General features: G+C 41.9%; 1 protein-coding gene and 1 pseudogene across 1 annotated transcript in view; one reads left to right on the top strand and one right to left on the bottom strand.

The window, feature by feature from the left end:
- Positions 1 to 2,083, top strand: part of LOC140586326 (NACHT, LRR and PYD domains-containing protein 3-like) — a 128,230-nt gene extending 126,147 nt beyond the window's left edge. Inside the window, exon 15 of the mRNA XM_072708129.1 lies at positions 1,218 to 2,083. Within this exon, the coding sequence (XP_072564230.1) occupies positions 1,218 to 1,753 (536 nt within the window). The 3' untranslated portion in view covers positions 1,754 to 2,083. The remainder of the gene's footprint in view (positions 1 to 1,217) is intronic.
- LOC140586333 (E3 ubiquitin/ISG15 ligase TRIM25-like) overlaps positions 1 to 17,607 on the bottom strand; it is a 189,788-nt pseudogene that overhangs the window by 51,353 nt on the left and 120,828 nt on the right.

Here is a 17,607-nt window from a genome sequence, read left to right as displayed (position 1 = left end):
AAGTTTATTGACCAGGAATTAAAGCTATTAATTTAGCACGCGCAGCATTTTGGCGCCGGTGCAGGCGTCCTACATTTCCTGAGGTATTTCACATACTTGAATTCCTGCTTCGTTTTTATATTTTGTGTATCGTACAGAATAATAGAGCGCAGGCTAAAGTGCAGTTCGGTCCCCAGCGAGTCTCTCAGCGCGGCGTGTCTCACAGCGCAGGGGGCAGCCGGAGCGCCGCAGACTCGGGCGGCTACATGAGTACAGGGCTCTCAAGTGTCACGCATTGAGAGTGACAGTCACTCTTTTCAGTCTTTTGTCACGCACTCCCGCCACACATTGTATTTCTCACGCGGAAAAATAATTTGTAGGCTAATATTCCGCAGCGCCCAATATTTCTCAGACCGGGGCACAGTAGCGCCTCACTATAAAACAAGCGCGTCTCCGCTGTAGTCATAATGCCATATTGGTGCGTTTGTTTTTCTCTCGGAACTCGGAAATTCTGAGTTGAGTGACGTCCGACAATCTCCAGTTCGAGCTACCCACATCTCGGAACAAACATGGCTGCCTCCATGAACACGCTGCTGTGTGTTGTTGCTTTATGTTTTAGCAGATTTGGAGTGAGATTATTTTTTCCGAGAGACAAACAAACAAGAAATACAAACTAGTCAAACCACATTAAAAGCTTTATAAAATATTTTAGTACATTCATAGCGATATTCTTTTTTCAAGAGGCAAACAAACTACAAACAAACCAAAGACACTAACAAGTCTGGTAAAAATCTGATATTGCATGATAGGATACTGTTTACGGTCATGATATTTATAAAATAGAATTTACTGTTGAGTGTGTCAGCTGGCATGTTGAAATTACGTCACAGGGGCAACTCGGACAACAAAATCTTGTCCGACTTAAACGTCATAAAAGAGGCGTGTTTCCGACGGGAAGTGATGTTATCCGTGACGTGTTTATCCGAGTTCCGACTTGGAGAGAACGAACGCACCATTAGAGCCTGTACTTACCAGCCAGTCAAAAAAAAGAAAGGGCCTACACAATAGCGAATCAGAAAATAGTACTATTGTATCTGGGTTAAACGGAACACAACAACCAATGAAAAGGCATCCTATGGAATGTCACTCTTGCCTGTCCTCAAAACTTGAGAGCCCTGGATAATGATGGAGATGCTGGGCTTCGTGATGGGATTAATTGCTCTTCTTCTTGCCTACAGACTCCTGCCAGCTGATGCTGGACCCCAACACAGCAAACAGAGACCTGTCTCTGTCAACGGGGAACAGGAAGGCGACATGTGGGGCAAAGCGGCAGCCATATCCTGATCATCCAGAGAGATTTGATGGCTGGACCCAAGTTCTGTGCAGAGAGAGTCTGACTGGTCGCTGTTACTGGGAGGCTGAGTGGACTGGAGAAGACGCCCGGATAGGAGTGACTTATAAAGGAATCGAGAGGAAAGGAGACAGTGCTGACTGTGTGCTTGGACACAATGACAAGTCATGGAGTCTGTTCTGCTCTCCTCGCCGTTACTCTGTCCTGCACAAAAATAAACAGACTGTCATACCCATAAAGCCCTCAGGCTCCCACAGAGTAGGAGTGTATCTGGACTGGGCGGCTGGTACTCTGTCCTTCTACAGAGTCTCCTCTGATAGACTGACCCTCCTGTACAGCTTCACCTCCTCATTCACTGAACCCCTCTATCCAGGGTTTTTGGTTTATCCAAACTCCCCTGTGTCCCTGTGCATGCTGGGATAGCTCACTGTGTGCTGGAGGAATCATTTTTACCTTATCAGAGTGTCACATGTCTCTGCTTCTCCATGGCAAAAAGGTAAAATCTCTGCTTTTTAACCAGTATAACCCTTTTTACTCTGAAGTGTGATATATTATAGATAAAATAAGTGACTGGGTTCAGCAAACTGAACAAACAGGCAAAATGATTCTCTCTGATTAAAATGTAATGAAATGTAATCATGTTGAGTGGGGGGGCTTTTCCCCTCCCCTGTATATGTACATTTTATATATTTCTGTCTGTATTTTGTATTTGCTACCTGTACACTGACAATAAAGGCTTCATATTGTATCCTATTAATGTCCTGGTTCAGCTCTGCTCAAAGCGTGAGGTAACTGGGTAACATAAATCATATAATACAATTAAATAATTACACTTTACTGTAATTGAACATAACTAACAGCGTTAGATTAAATCAGCATATACAATAACCATGTAAAAGGAGACGGGAGAACAGCGAAAGCAAAAACAAAGTTAAAAACAAAAGTCATAAATCACATCAGTAACATACATTAGATTATATTATCAAAATATAGCAAGTAACAATCAAAAATTCCTAACTAAACCTGTTAACTGCTACACCTGACATCCGACAAGCTAATTAGCAAACCGCGTCTCTCTCTCACCACGTTAAGACTCGGGAAAAGACTCATTAAAGGCCGAAGTAAGTCCTTACTACATAAGTAAATAATTGCACAAGTAATTAAAAACAAAGCGTAAGACATTTTAATTTGTCATTAAATATACGGTTTAACTTCAGACGGCTGAACCTCACGTCCGCCCCCTACTGCCGTCCTGAGGTAACTGCAAAGATATTTCTTGTCATCCTCAAAGAAATGCATATGTACATATGTAAATAAATAATAAGTAAACATTTAAATGGCTTTCAATAATTTATTTCAAAGTATTTGATAATATAGGCTTGATTAATTTTGATATTAATATTGAATTGTGAATATGTTTATTCTGGTCTTTAAGTTTAGGGAGGGGCTGTGTCTAGTCTGAGAGTGGGGGCAGATTTCACTTTGGGGGGGGGTAAATGTCAGAAGGGGTGAGTGTGGTCAGGCAATTTTTAAGCGACTTTATTTCGCTTTGCGTGACTGTTTTTGGAATGTTTTAATTTATTTCAAAGTCAATTTAATTCGCAGAGTTGATTCATTGATTAACTTTGCTTGGAATAATAAAACACAGTAGTTTAGTATGAATCTCATTTGGTGGAAGTGTGTTCAAAATGGCCACAGTCTTGTTCGGATAAGAGTCCAATCTGCATGGAGCACTTTGAGCAGAGTGAGGACGCCGCCATTTAGGAGATATCAAAGAACAAACTCCCCTGGCTCAGAAAAAGGAGGGAAAACAGGGGAAGCTGATGATTCTCCCTGAGCATCGCAAGGTGGAGAAACAAGGATGCAGGAGAGTATTGCCATCCTGGGCAGCAGGTTGCAGGGGGGGCGACGACCCCCAGCTCCTCAGGCAGCGGCAGGCTGGGGGGCCCCGCGTGTGAAAATGACCCTTGTTCTTCACCCCCTGTAATGTTTGTATTCTTCCGTTTTCATGTCTGTCGCATGATAGAAATATCATCAGCACTCCCACTCACTCACTGTAAATTCTCTGGTGTAGGAAAAATTAGCTCAAGTAAATTTTAATGTCCACCAATGTGTAGGGAAATTTATTACATTTTAATAAATTATTATTTAATGATGATTATCAACTAATTGTTATGCTGAATGGTTGATTCCTTCAAACTCAATTGCGGAATCCCCGTGAGTCAAAAAGGTCAGATGACAAAGATCAGATAAGAGCCAACAGAGGAATGTAAAAAGGGGGGGTTGTTAAGCAAAGACTGAAAAAACCTCTGATAGTTAGGAGACCCACTGAGATACCTGGTTACATTATTTAACTTTCACGATTCCTCTGGGAAACCATGAGAGCATGTATGCAGGGGTAGCTATACATATATATTTATCCATATTTATATAATGGTTCGAGTGAGAAGGTAAAATAGGTGATACTCTGTGAAACACGGTTATAAGGGTGGCAGACAAAACACTAAGACTGTCTAAGGACACAAACAAACATAACCTATATGGATACTGAGACTAGCAATAATAAGTAAACACATATACAGGGTATATACAGGCCAAACTTAAAAGGGATCTTTCCTCAGGGTGTTGGGTGAGTCTGTGGTTTGTAAGGCAGGATGGAAAGGGGGGGGGGGGTGCGTTGCGTACCAAGTTGAGGGATCCTTTGGGTGGGCATCAGACCACTAAATTGCCGGTCGGGGGCGGGGGAAGGTCCCCCCGATAAATTCTGCTGGCTGGTAAATTTCCCTGCTTAGGATGGGGTTGTTTAAGTGATCGTCAGTTATCATTTGGCACCCCCAGTGCTCCCCCCCCACACACACACACCCCGCACATGCCCACATTACAAAGTCATCAATCCATCATTAATTATTGATACAGGTATCTTCCATTTATGGTGTAAAGTTTGTGACCGATTTGTTCACAGTGAACGAGTCCCTTACAGCAGCTACACACTCACGTTCACGTCTCTGCACAGATTTGTTGTTTTCCTTCTTCTGTTTATCCTCAGAAATGTAAAGCTGATTCCCTCCTTGACTATGGCCAGTGAGAGCCAGTGAGGCATGTAAGGACCTGCTGTAAGTCAGCATGTGACTGGCTGGAAACTACACCTGCACTCTCAGAAAAAAAAGTACCAATCTGTACGGGCTGTTCCCTCAAGGGTCTGTCAATTGTATTCTAGCTGTAGGTAAAAGTGCCCTTTAGTCTAATTTAAGGTACAGAAATGGAGTCTGAGGGAGGGAACATTAAGTCTGCACCTTGGGGAACAAAACTGAACCAGGATTGTCCCTCTTTTTTGACAGTGTGGGACTATATATGCCTATAGTGACCGGACCACCGACAGCCTTGGTCACTCCCTTGGGTCTCATTCTCGTTCTGAATGAACTGGTGGATGAGTGGATGAACATGAGCATCTGTCATTCACCTACTGACTCAGCAACTCAGTCCACTCCTTCAGCATGAAGTGAATGGCAAATTATCTCCAGTTTTAGACAAGATAAGACGTCTCATTCCTAAGATGGTGCCAGTGTGTGTGGCCGGCCGTCTTCCATGATTAGCTCATGTTGGTGTTTTTTTGTTTTTTGTTGATTTTTGCTGGAAATGTTTACTCCTTACTGGTATATGATCGCCAAGCTCTATTTGATATTCGCTCTGCTACAAAATGCCGGATTATAAACATTAACCGCAGACACGGTGACCTTCCTCTGTTTTACTAGGAGTACCCAATCATCTACGCCGCATTCAGACTTCAATCAAGTGCCTTCTGCGATCTTTTAGCTCATCGAGATCTACTGGTTAAGGAGGAGGAGTAGCTATAGTTTTTAAAGAGAACTTTTATTTGTAAACAGTTATCAGCAGTTTTACAATTTTGAGGTGATTATGTTTGAACTGGGCCGCCTAAATCTAGTATTTATTGCTGTGATTTACCGGCCACCAAAATATATATAAGAAGGACTTTATTAGTGACTTTTCTAACTTTCTGACTTATTTTATGCCAAAATATGACCGGGTTTTGATTGTGGGTGATTTTAACATACATATTTGCTGCTCGCCTAAGCCGATAGTTAAAGACTTCCTGAATCTTACTGAATCTTCTGACCTGTAATAGGTCTGTAATAGATCCTACTGAAGATCATGGCCATACTTTAGACCTTGTACCATCATATGGCCTGTCTGTTTTTAATATGGCAGTTCATGAGGCCGATTTCTCTGATCATTCCACCATTCTGATGGAAAGTTATCTTCCGTGTGATGCCCCTAAGTCTTGTGTGGGCTCCCAGTGTTTCTGACAGATGAAGCCTTCTACTGCTACAAAATTTTTAACTTTAATGATGCTGTTGGGCCGTGATCAGGGTTTATTCACTGTACCGATACGGAAGAGCTAACTTCACTTTTGTACTCCTGTCATGCCCTGATTGTTCCGATCCTCCAGTGTGCCATGCCTCCTCACTTACCTTGTGTGGAATCCTCTTGTTATCAGCCGTTTCTAGTTTTGTTGATTGTTGTTGTGTATTTAAGTGCGTTTCTGTGAATGTTTCCCCAGTCCGGTCATTGACGTTGCTTCTCTCTGTTTCGTGCTCCTGAGTGTATCGTACCCTGAATAAACCTCACGTTCCCCCAGCTCCCTGGGCTCCTGGTCCTGTTTCCTCGCTCCGTGCCTGCGATACGTGACAACTCCACTTGCCAGGATATTTTGGATGTCATTGACCCTCTTAAAGTCCTTCCTTCTAAGCCAAAATCGAAGCCGTGGCTGAATGATATTACTCAAGCTGCTAAACGAAATTATAGGAAGGCAGAGAGCAAGTGGTGGAAAGACAGGTTGCAAGTGTCTCTATATATCATGAAAGAAAGCTGGTACTATTATCAAAGTACTGTTAAAGCTGAGAAGACTAAACACCTGACAAGCATTGTAAGGAAAAACCCAAACAACACTGGAGCTCTTTGTTCTGTTATTAACAATCTCATTAATGCCCCTGATCCCATGTGCCCTGAAGCTCCTTATGTAACACCCCTGTCAGCGTATTAGGACACTTGACAGCAGGTGTATCCATGTCACATGTGAGGGACCGAGTGTAAAAAGCAGGAGGAGTCACAGGAATAATTAGAAAAATAATAGGGTTTTTATTCCAACCCAAACTTAATTTAACAAATATTAAATTTAACAAATATTAAATGCTAAGCTCATAAAAGAGGACAAAGTAACAAAACTGAAGTCAGGCAAAAATGTGAACAAACTGGCAGCACAAACAAACATAATTGACTGCCCCTCCTGGAAATTACACACAAGGGTATATATATAATGGCTGATCAGACCAATAGAAACAATAGGGGTAACTAAACACAATATAACACTAACTATAAGACACGACACCACAGTCCAGTTTGTTGATAAACTAAACATTAAAGAAGAAATCAAAATGACTAAACTTTAATTACAAATATCTAGTGAAATAACAAACGCTAGTTTAACTAAAGAAGAACACAAATTTCCCCCTCTCCAGCAGGAACTGGTGGTGCAGTCCAATTAGCTTCAGGCATTTAACTGCTCTGAGCCCTGGCCACCATCTTTTGTCGGGCTACTCCCAGGGATCACAGCAGGTAAATAAACCGGTAAAAGAAACAAGAATTAGTCACATCAATCACAGTAAGATATAAATGAATTGACAAAAATACATCAGTAAACTAAATGTGCGTGCTTACAAATAGAACAAATGCATTTAAACCAATTAAGTTATTGCAAATTAGTGTGTGTTAAAATAAAAGGATAAATGAAGGTGCGTGTGCATTTACACACTTTACTTAAGTGTGGCCTGGTGTTTGGCCGTCACACCCACCTTGTTTCAGACCACATCTTCAGTGTAATGTTAGCATGTTTTCTCAGGATGGCCCATCTTCTGAGTGGAGGCTGAAAACAAATTGTAAAGATTTTGCAAAATCCCAAAGTAACTTGTGGCATCAATAGATCCCTTTGCAGCATCAATCACAACCATATTCAGTGTATGAGCTCCACAGGAAACAAAGAGAGCTCTAGGATTCAGTCCCAGGAGCCTGGCTTGGACACCCTGGTTTATTCCCCTCATGTTGGCCCCATTGTCATATATGACTGACCTCTGCAGTCCTCAAAGGGAATTTTCAGCTCTTTCAGCCTGTTTAAAATCATGGATGCGAAATGTTTCAATGTGGATTCGTCAGCTTCCAAAAAACCCATTAAATGCTCCTTAATATGGGGCTTCTTTTGTAATGACACAATTTGAATCTGACAGCTGTTCAGTGTGACTAATATCTGGAGTGAAATGTAGAATTATGGAGAAAATTTTTGCCAGCTTGATATCATCAGCCGTTGTTGAAGTGATCTTGCTACTCAACAAATCAATGAGTTAGTTTTGTAGATGGTGACCGAGATAGCTGGTGTGATTGCAAGTCCCTTTCTGGACACAGTTAATGTGCTCTTGCATTATGGGATCAAACCTTGCCATGAATTCAACTTCTTTTAGAAAATTGCCATTTGACGGAGAAAACAATGTTTCTGTGTGTCCCTTTAGTGCTAAATTTCTGATTGCGAGAGACTGAATGATAGCAGTGAGACGAGTCAGCACCGCTCTCCATCTTATTTTCTCAGCCTGCAGAAGTGCCATCTCTTGCTTGTCAATTGTTTCACCTTTTTAAATCCCCACTATCAGTTCTTTCCATGCAGTTATGGTGTTCAGGACTATTGTCATGTGAGGTGAGAAGAGGACTGGCTTGCTTCCAATCTGTCAGTCCAGAACTTGTTAAATTGATGTCTTTTAGAAAACAGCTTGCAGCAAATACAAAAAAGGCTGTTTTTCTCACAATATACTAGCCAGCTTCTAGGCATCTTTTCACCGCTAACTAGTGTTTTCTTAAAATACTGGTGGTGGCAACTTCTTCCATCACCCTCATTTCTAGGGAAAACAGTCAGGTGCTGCCTTACTTGGTCCTTTGCAAACCAGCTGTATTGGAATGCTGTCAGTGATATCTGAAGGCCAGCTTGCAGGGTGCATAGGCAGGGGCTCATCCTCAGGGGGTTCAGCTCCAGGCATCAGCATACATTTGCATTAGTATACACAAGTTATTTGGAATACACAGCATTCATAGTGGCGGAACAGTCTTTGCCAAATACTATTCAACACACATACACTCAGGCTACACACAATCACACCTGAAGTGGCCGCAATTGGGTCTTCGTCCTCAGGATCAGACATTTGTGGAGACACATATGTGGCTGAGGAGGTGGACGGCTCCTCATCTTGGGCAGAAGGAGCCCCAAAATATTTCAGAAGTGCCCCTGAATAGAAACCCAATATAAAACTCTGATACATGCATGCATCATTTTCATAATTAAAACATATAATTTTCCCCAATTTATCAAATATTCAGAATTATATGTATAACAAGCATTTTATTGAATAGGCTATCACAGCATCAGCGTTTGGAAGTAATGCATTACTCTGTAATTACACAGTAAGAACTTCCCTAAATAATGTAGCCTAATAGTGTAAGGGATTTTTTTTTTTTGCTAAATCAGCTAGACAGCTGACCTTTTCTTGTCCATCTTCCATCGGTGTTAATTTTGCACTGCAGTATCAACACCCATCTCCCAACCCGAGAATCACCACAACATAAAGTAATAGACCTACACCTTAGTGCGCAGATTCGGATTGTATAGGGGTTTTTTCTGACATAATGACATAATGGCCTTGGATTGGCAATATTATGAATGAAATGTGCTTTATTTGGATGCACCCCACCCCCTCCCCTTTCGACAGGTTGTGTGTGAGACTTCAGCACAGCAGCAGCTAGCAGGCGCACTGAGGGTCCTCGCGCTCACTTCCCGCATATATGTGTGTGATAGAATTTAGGAATCATAATGTCTGGTGCTTGTGTTTGTTTGTTTTTATTTTGTTTTATTTTGCGAGCTGGTTATTAGATGCCGCTCCAGCCAGCCAGAGAATCCCCCGCCGCCCCGCCCCTCTCCTCCCTGTACGGCAAGCAGCAGGCGCACCTCGCAAATGGAGGGCGCCCTTACTCCCCGCAAATGGGCAATAGAAAACCGATCGGTGCCCTTGCAATCCCAAAAATGCAGTGGCATGATGTCGGGACAGCAGGGGCGGGTGGAAAAAAAAAATTAAAAATTGCCGATGCCCATGATCCACGATGCTGCCCTGGGCAATGGCCCATGTCACCCATATCAAAAACCGCCACTGATTGCACTCACCTACCCGTTTGTACTGCCTCTAGTCTCCCCTACATTTGCTAATGTGTGAAGGCTGAACAGGAATGATTCCTGGTCTTAGAGGAATGTCTTACGAGGAGAGGTTAGCGGAACTGAATCTGTTCAGCCTTGAGCAAAGGAGACTAAGGGGGGATATGATTCAGGTCTATAAGATTCTAACGGGTCTGGATGCTGTTCAGCCAAATGACTATTTCAATATTAGTCTAAATACTAGAACTCGTGGCCATAAGTGGAAATTAGCGGGAGAACATTTTAAAACAAATTTGAGGAAGCACTTCTTTACACAGCGTGTAGTCAGAGTATGGAATAGTCTTCCTGCTATTGTAGTGGAAGCTAAAACCATGGGTTCCTTTAAATCAGAGCTAGATAAGATTTTAACAACTCTGAGATATTAGCTAAGTTCTCCCCAAACGAGCTTGATGGGCCGAATGGCCTCCTCTCGTTTGTAAATTTCTTATGTTCTTATGTTCTTATGTAATTGCACATTTAATTTGCCTGTGATTCCTTCCCTGTTTGCCCTTCTACCTGTGATGCCTTCCCTGTACGCCCTTCTGCCTGTGACGCCTTCCCTGTACGCCCTTCTGCCTGTGACGCCTTCCCTGTACGCCCTTCTGCCTGTGACGCCTTCCCTGTTTGCCCTTCTGCCTGTGATGCCTTCCCTGTTTGCCCTTCTGCCTGTGACGCCTTCCCTGTTTGCCCTTCTGCCTGTGATGCCTTCCCTGTACGCCCTTCTGCCTGTCATGCCTTCCCGGTATGACCATCTGCCTGTGATGCCTTCCCTGTACGCCCTTCTGCCTGTGACGCCTTCCCTGTACACCCTTCTGCCTGTGACGCCTTCCCTGTATGCCCCTTCTGCCTGTGACGCCTTCCCTGTACGTCCTTCTGCCTGTGACGCCTTCCCTGTACGCCCTTCTGCCTGTGACGCCTTCCCTGTACGCCCCTTCTGCCTGTGATGCCTTCCCTGTACGTCCTTCTGCCTGTCATGCCTTCCCTGTACGCCCTTCTGCCTGTCATGCCTTCCCTGTATGCCCTTCTGCCTGTGATGCCTTCCCTGTACGCCCTTCTGCCTGTGATGCCTTCCCTGTATGCCCTTCTGCCTGTGATGCCTTCCCTGTACGCCCATCTGCCTGTGATGCCTTCCCTGTACGCCCATCTGCCTGTGATGCATTCCCTGCATGCCCTTCTGCCTGAGATGCCTTCCCTGCATGCCCTTTTGCCTGTGATGCCTTCCCTGCACGCCCATCTGCCTGTGATGCCTTCCCTGTACGCCCATCTGCCTGTGATGCCTTCCCTGTACGCCCATCTGCCTGTGATGCATTCCCTGCATGCCCTTCTGCCTGAGATGCCTTCCCTGCACGCCCTTCTGCCTGTCATGCCTTCCCTGCACGCCCATCTGCCTGAGATGCCTTCCCTGCATGCCCATTTGCCTGTGATGCCTTCCCTGTATGCTCTTCTGCCTGTGATTCCTTCCCTGTACGCCCATCTGCCTGTGATGCCTTCCCTGCACGCCCTTTGTACTCTGTACTGTGGATCACCCTTACTGTCACACCCCGCATATCAAAATTTAAAGCTTTCTGAGCTGCACAAACCTGTAAAACAGGGGCAAAGTTTGAAAGTGCAGCCGTCTGATAAATAAATGTGGGCAAACACAGAACAGAGTCCAACACCTTAGCTTGACGTATGTAGCCTGTGATGGGCCCTCAATAGCTTCCCCATTGAGCCAGGTAAAACTACAATTTTATTAATGAAAAACAATGGGCAGTGACTTTGTTGCTTTATTGTATATACCTGTAATTGTACTGTATGTAAGTTTGTTTTTGCGAAGGTTTCTTATATATGTTGTAGTGTTGTAATCAGTTGATAAGTACAAAAAAATTACAAAAGTATTTATTTGCAAAATACATTATAAAGGCTGTGATGGTGGCCTGCTAATAAAATAGAAATTCAATATAGTCTTTAAATTGACTGTTGAGAGGTGAACCTTGAAAGTGGCTGTTGGATGAATGTTAAAAATTTAACTACGACAATTGTTGTAATATTCCTGTATATGTGTGTGTGTGTGTATTTGTGTGTATGTATACATAAATATGACTATTAGGAATGTCACTAATGAAATATTAATCTGAAGTGGCTGCAAGGAAAAAGTGAAAATCTTTATGACCAGATTTGTCAGGGAGAAATTTGGTGATTATTGGTCGCTGTTTTGGTACATTAAACCACAATAAGCTTTTTCACGTTAAGCATTTTAGAATGTCGATCCCTGTTATTGATTTATGTGTCACTGCAGAACTGCTTTTTATACGTACAAGTTTAACGCAAATTATGCGTCATGACAGAATTAGGTGGCGGCGGGAGCTTGTCCCCTTTCTCATATTGTTACTTTTTATTAAGTCGCATGGATAATATCCCCAAAAATCCTACGGCGGGCCACTGAGTCCGTGTCCATTTCTGCTTAGACCGATTCTGCATTTGATACACAGCATTTACTGTTTGTACATGAAAGTGAAAGTATTTTAATGCCAGACTCTCCATTTTGTCAAGAAACACGGATAAGATTCTGTATTACAAGGTAAGATTTTATTCAACAGATAAAATAATAAAATAATTATAATAAAATAACATATTTGAGAGTATATTACATATATTTGAGCGGATGCTATATACTGTTTCTCAAACCAGTCCTGGGAGACCCCAGACATACATATGTGTATGTTTTATATTTATATATATATATTAGGGCTGTCAAAATTAACGGGTTCACGCGGATTAATCCATCATGATTAATCTGATTAAATTTTTTAACGCAATTAACCCATCTGCAGCGCAGAATGACTCAAAATCCCTGAAATGTCTCTGTCAACCCATTTCGGGCAGTTTTGTTGCGTTCCATTTGCCCTCGGAACTCGTATTCCGAGTCAGATTCCGGAGTTTTGAAGCCGGAAGTGACAACATGCACTCCCGTTTCTTGGAGATCTGAGAAATATCTCGGAGCAGCACAGAGGATCCTGACTCCTGAGATCAGAATCCAAGATGTCTGTGCCCTTTATCAACAGAAGGGAAAGTTGTAGTTTTATACTATTTAAGCACTACTTCATTAAATCGGTCGCACACACTATACCGTCCAACTTATCTGTGGACGTGTTGCTATGGAGTTTTATACGTAAAGTACCACGCATAATGTGTTATGAACTGATATTGCTAACAATGGCAATTAACCGGGCTAGAAATCAGATTTCATGATTAGTCAGATTATTTGTCGGATTTACGGTAGTTCGTGCTAATTGTAAGTGAACGAAGATAAAGACCATTTAAACTGAGGTACCTTAAATCCGACAAGTTGTCCAGCTATGCAAAAAATCTTGCTTTTTGATATGGGTCCATGGTATTGCACTTCTGTGGCAGATGGAATACATCCAACTCGTGTTCAAGATGTTCAATAAACATGTTAAGTGCATATATTTTCCCTTTTTTCTTGAGTCTGTTTGCTCATCCAAAATGAAATGCGATTAATATAGATTAAAAATTAATGATATTTAATCGTGATTAATCGAAATTAATCCACAGCATCCCTGTGATTAATCTGATTAAATAATTTTAATCGTTTGACAGCACTAATATATATATATATATATATATATATATATATATATATATATATATATATATATATATATATATATATATATATACACTCACCTAAAGGATTATTAGGAACACCATACTAATACGGTGTTTCACCCCCTTTCGCCTTCAGAACTGCCTTAATTCTACATGGCATTGATTCAACAAGGTGCTGAAAACATTCTTTAGAAATGTTGGCCCATATTGATAGGATAGCATCTTGCATTTGATGGAGATTTGTGGGATGCACATCCAGGGCACGAAGCTCCCGTTCCACCACATCCCAAAGATGCTCTATTGGGTTGAGATCTGGTGACTGTGGGGGCCATTTTAGTACAGTGAACTCATTGTCATGTTCAAGAAACCAATTTGAAATGATTCGAGCTTTGTGACATGGTGCATTATCCTGCTGGAAGTAGCCATCAGAGGATGGGTACATGGTGGTCATAAAGGGATGGACATGGTCAGAAACAATGCTCAGGTAGGCCGTGGCATTTAAACGATGCCCAATTGGCACTAAGGAGCCTAAAGTGTGCCAAGAAAACATCCCCCACACCATTACACCACCACCAGCAGCCTGCACAGTGGTAACAAGGCATGATGGATCCATGTTCTCATTCTGTTTACGCCAAATTCTGACTCTACCATTTGAATGTCTCAACAGAAATCGAGACTCCTCAGACCAGGCAACATTTTTCCAGTCTTCAACTGTCCAATTTTGGTGAGCTCGTGCAAGTTGTAGCCTCTTTTTCCTATTTGTAGTGGAGATGAGTGGACCCGGTGGGGTCTTCTGCTGTTGTAGCCCATCCGCCTCAAGGTTGTGCGTGTTGTGGCTTCACAAATGCTTTGCTGCATACCTCGGTTGTAATGAGTGGTTATTTCAGTCAAAGTTGCTCTTCTATCAGCTTGAATCAGTCGGCCCATTCTCCTCTGACCTCTAGCATCAACAAGGCATTTTCGCCCACAGGACTGCCGCATACTGGATGTTTTTCCCTTTGCACACCATTCTTTGTAAACCCTAGAAATGGTTGTGCGTGAAAATCCCAGTAACTGAGCAGATTGTGAAATACTCAGACCGGCCCGTCTGGCACCAACAACCATGCCACGCTCAAAATCGCTTAAATGACCTTTCTTTCCCATTCTGACATTCAGTTTGGAGTTCAGGAGATTGTCTTGACCAGGACCACACCCCTAAATGCATTGAAGCAACTGCCATGTGATTGGTTGATTAGATAATTGCATTAATGAGAAATTGAACAGGTGTTCCTAATAATCCTTTAGGTGAGTGTATATATATATATATATGTATAGATATAAAAACACAACTATACTGTATATAGCGGCCGCACCCGTTACATGAAGTAGCTACTAGATATTATGCATGTGGGACCTGTTCAAGCCGGATGGGTTGCATCTGAACCGGAGGGGAACCAGTGTACTGGGAAGGCGTATTTGTAGAGTAGTTGAGGAATGTTTAAACTAGGGACTGGGGGGGCAGGGAGGTTAGTTAAGTGTGTAACTGGGGTGAAACGGAAAGCCCACAAAAATCATATTATAAATAGGCACTGTAATAAGCCTACCCTTTGTTGTCTGTATTTAAACGCCAGGAGTATTAGGAATAAAATTCATGATTTAGAGGCTCTTATCTCATCGGACTCTTATGATATTATAGCAATAACTGAAACGTGGTTGAGTGATAAGGATGGACAAGAATATAATATGGATGGTTACACATTGTTCCGTAAAGACCGTATAGGTAAGAAGGGAGGTGGTGTTGCAGTATATGTAAAGGAAATCTTGCAGGCAAGGGAGCTTACTGATATAAGTAAAAGTACGGAAGCTATATGGGTAAAATTAGATGCTACAAACTCAAATAGCCTAATTGTCGGTGTTTGTTACAGAGCACCCAATGTAGCTGCTGAGGAAAGCAGATTGTTATACAGTGATATTAGGATTATGAGCAATAAAAATGATGTGGTAGTTATGGGTGATTTTAATCTACCGGGGATACAGTGGGACATTGTTGCTGGCTCTTCTGAAAATGAACTTGAGATGGTGGAATTAGTACAGGATTGTTTTTTTACTCAGTTTGTTAACACCCCTACCAGGGGAGATGCCATTCTTGATCTTGTTTTGTCTAATAACCAGGACAGGATTGGTAAATTAGATGTTTTAGAACCACTTGACAGTAGCGATCATAACATGGTTAAATTTGAGGTTAAGTTTAGTGCCCGAAGAGCAAAGTCCAAATCAAAAATATATAATGTTAGGAAGGCTAACTTCAATTGTATGAGATTAAAACTAGAAACCGTGAACTGGATGGAGTTAAATAACAAAACTGTTGAAGAGGCATGGGAATTTTTTAAAAGCACATTATTGCAAGTACAAGAGGACTTCATACCTGTTTCTAGCAAGAATAAATCTAGGAAATTGCAACCTAGGTGGTTTAATAGGGACATAAAGTATAAAGTAAGGAGGAAAAGGGCTTTGTTCCAGAGATGGAAAAAAACTGATGATGACATAATAAAGCAAGAGTATCTAAATCTACAGGCTGAATTAAAAAATGACATTAGACGAGCTAAAAGGAATGTCGAAAGGAAGATCGCATTGGAGGCTAAGGATGACGTTAAAAGTTTCTTCCAGTATTTTAACTCTAAAAGAGCTCTAAAAGCTGAAATTACTAATCTGCAGGATAGTAAGGGTCTTATAATTGAAAACGACATTGACATAGTAAATGAGTTCAATGATAGTTTTGCACGGGTATTCACTGTCGAGGACACTAGTAACTTACCAGTTCTTATTACTAATTCAACATCGTCTATAACTAATATATATATAACTGAAGCTGATGTTTTGCAAAGCCTAGCTAAGCTCAAAATAAATAAATCACAGGGCCCTGATGGCATCTTACCTATAGTGTTAAAAGAGATGAGGGATATTATTTGCCGACCCTTAACATTACTGTTTCAAAAATCCTTATCTGAAGGTGTGGTACCTTCTGATTGGAAGCATGCCAACATAACGCCCATTTTCAAAAAAGGGGATAGAAGTAATTTGTCAAACTATAGGCCAATCAGTCTAACTTGTATAACTAGTAAAGTTATGGAGGCTATAATCAAAGAGAACATGGTAGATTACCTGGACTCAAATAACATTTTGAGGGATAGCCAGCATGGATTTAGGAGAGGTAGATCCTGTTTAACAAATCTGTTGGAGTTTTTTGAGGAAGCTACTCAGGAAGTTGATGATAAGAAGGCCTATGATGTCATCTATTTAGATTTCCAAAAGGCTTTTGATGTTGTTCCCCACAAGAGGCTCTCACTTAAACTCAAAGCGACAGGTATTTTAGGAACTGTAGCGACTTGGATTGATAACTGGTTAACGGATAGGAAGCAGCGAGTAGTTATAAGAGGCTCGATGTCACAGTGGGCCTGCGTTCATAGTGGGGTACCGCAGGGTTCAATTTTAGGACCACTTTTGTTCCTAATTTACATAAATGATATAGACACCAATATATACAGTAAACTGGTGAAATTTGCAGATGACACCAAGGTGGGTGGTGTAGCAGATACTGAACTAGCGGCTCAGCAGCTACAGCGGGATCTTAATTTAATTAGTGACTGGGCTGACACCTGGCAGATGAAATTTAACATAGACAAATGTAAGGTACTCCATGTAGGGAGCAGAAATATAAAGTACAGGTATTTTATGGGACCTACTGAAATAAAGGTAGCTGATTATGAGAAAGACCTTGGTGTGTATGTTGATGCTTCCATGTCTCATTCTCGCCAGTGTGGGGAAGCAATAAAAAAGGCCAATAGGATGTTGGGGTACATCTCCAGGTGTGTGGAGTTTAAGTCAAGGGAGGTAATGCTAAGATTATACAATTCCTTGGTGAGACCTCACCTAGAATATTGTGTACAGGTTTGGTCACCATATCTTAAAAAGGACATAGCGGCCTTAGAAAAGGTGCAGCGTAGGGCCACAAGAATGATTCCTGGTCTTAGAGGAATGTCATACGAGGAAAGGTTATTTGAGCTAAATCTGTTCAGCCTCAAGCAAAGGAGACTGAGGGGGGACATGATCCAGGTCTATAAGATTCTAACAGGTTTGGATGCTGTTCAACCGAATAGTTACTTCAGCATTAGTTCAAATACAAGAACTCGTGGCCATAGGTGGAAATTAGCGGGAGAACATTTCAAACTGGATTTAAGGAAGCACTTCTTTACACAGCGTGTAGTCAGAGTATGGAATAGTCTTCCTGATAACGTAGTGCAAGCTGAATCCTTGGGTTCCTTTAAATCAGAGCTAGATAAGATTTTAACAACTCTGAGCTATTAGTTAAGTTCTCCCCAAGCGAGCTCGA

This window comes from Paramormyrops kingsleyae, unplaced genomic scaffold, assembly GCF_048594095.1.
Source record: "Paramormyrops kingsleyae isolate MSU_618 unplaced genomic scaffold, PKINGS_0.4 ups39, whole genome shotgun sequence".
Taxonomy (NCBI): domain Eukaryota; kingdom Metazoa; phylum Chordata; class Actinopteri; order Osteoglossiformes; family Mormyridae; genus Paramormyrops; species Paramormyrops kingsleyae.
The sequence above is the reverse complement of the archived record's forward strand: the minus strand, read 5'-3'. Positions and strand labels throughout refer to the sequence as shown.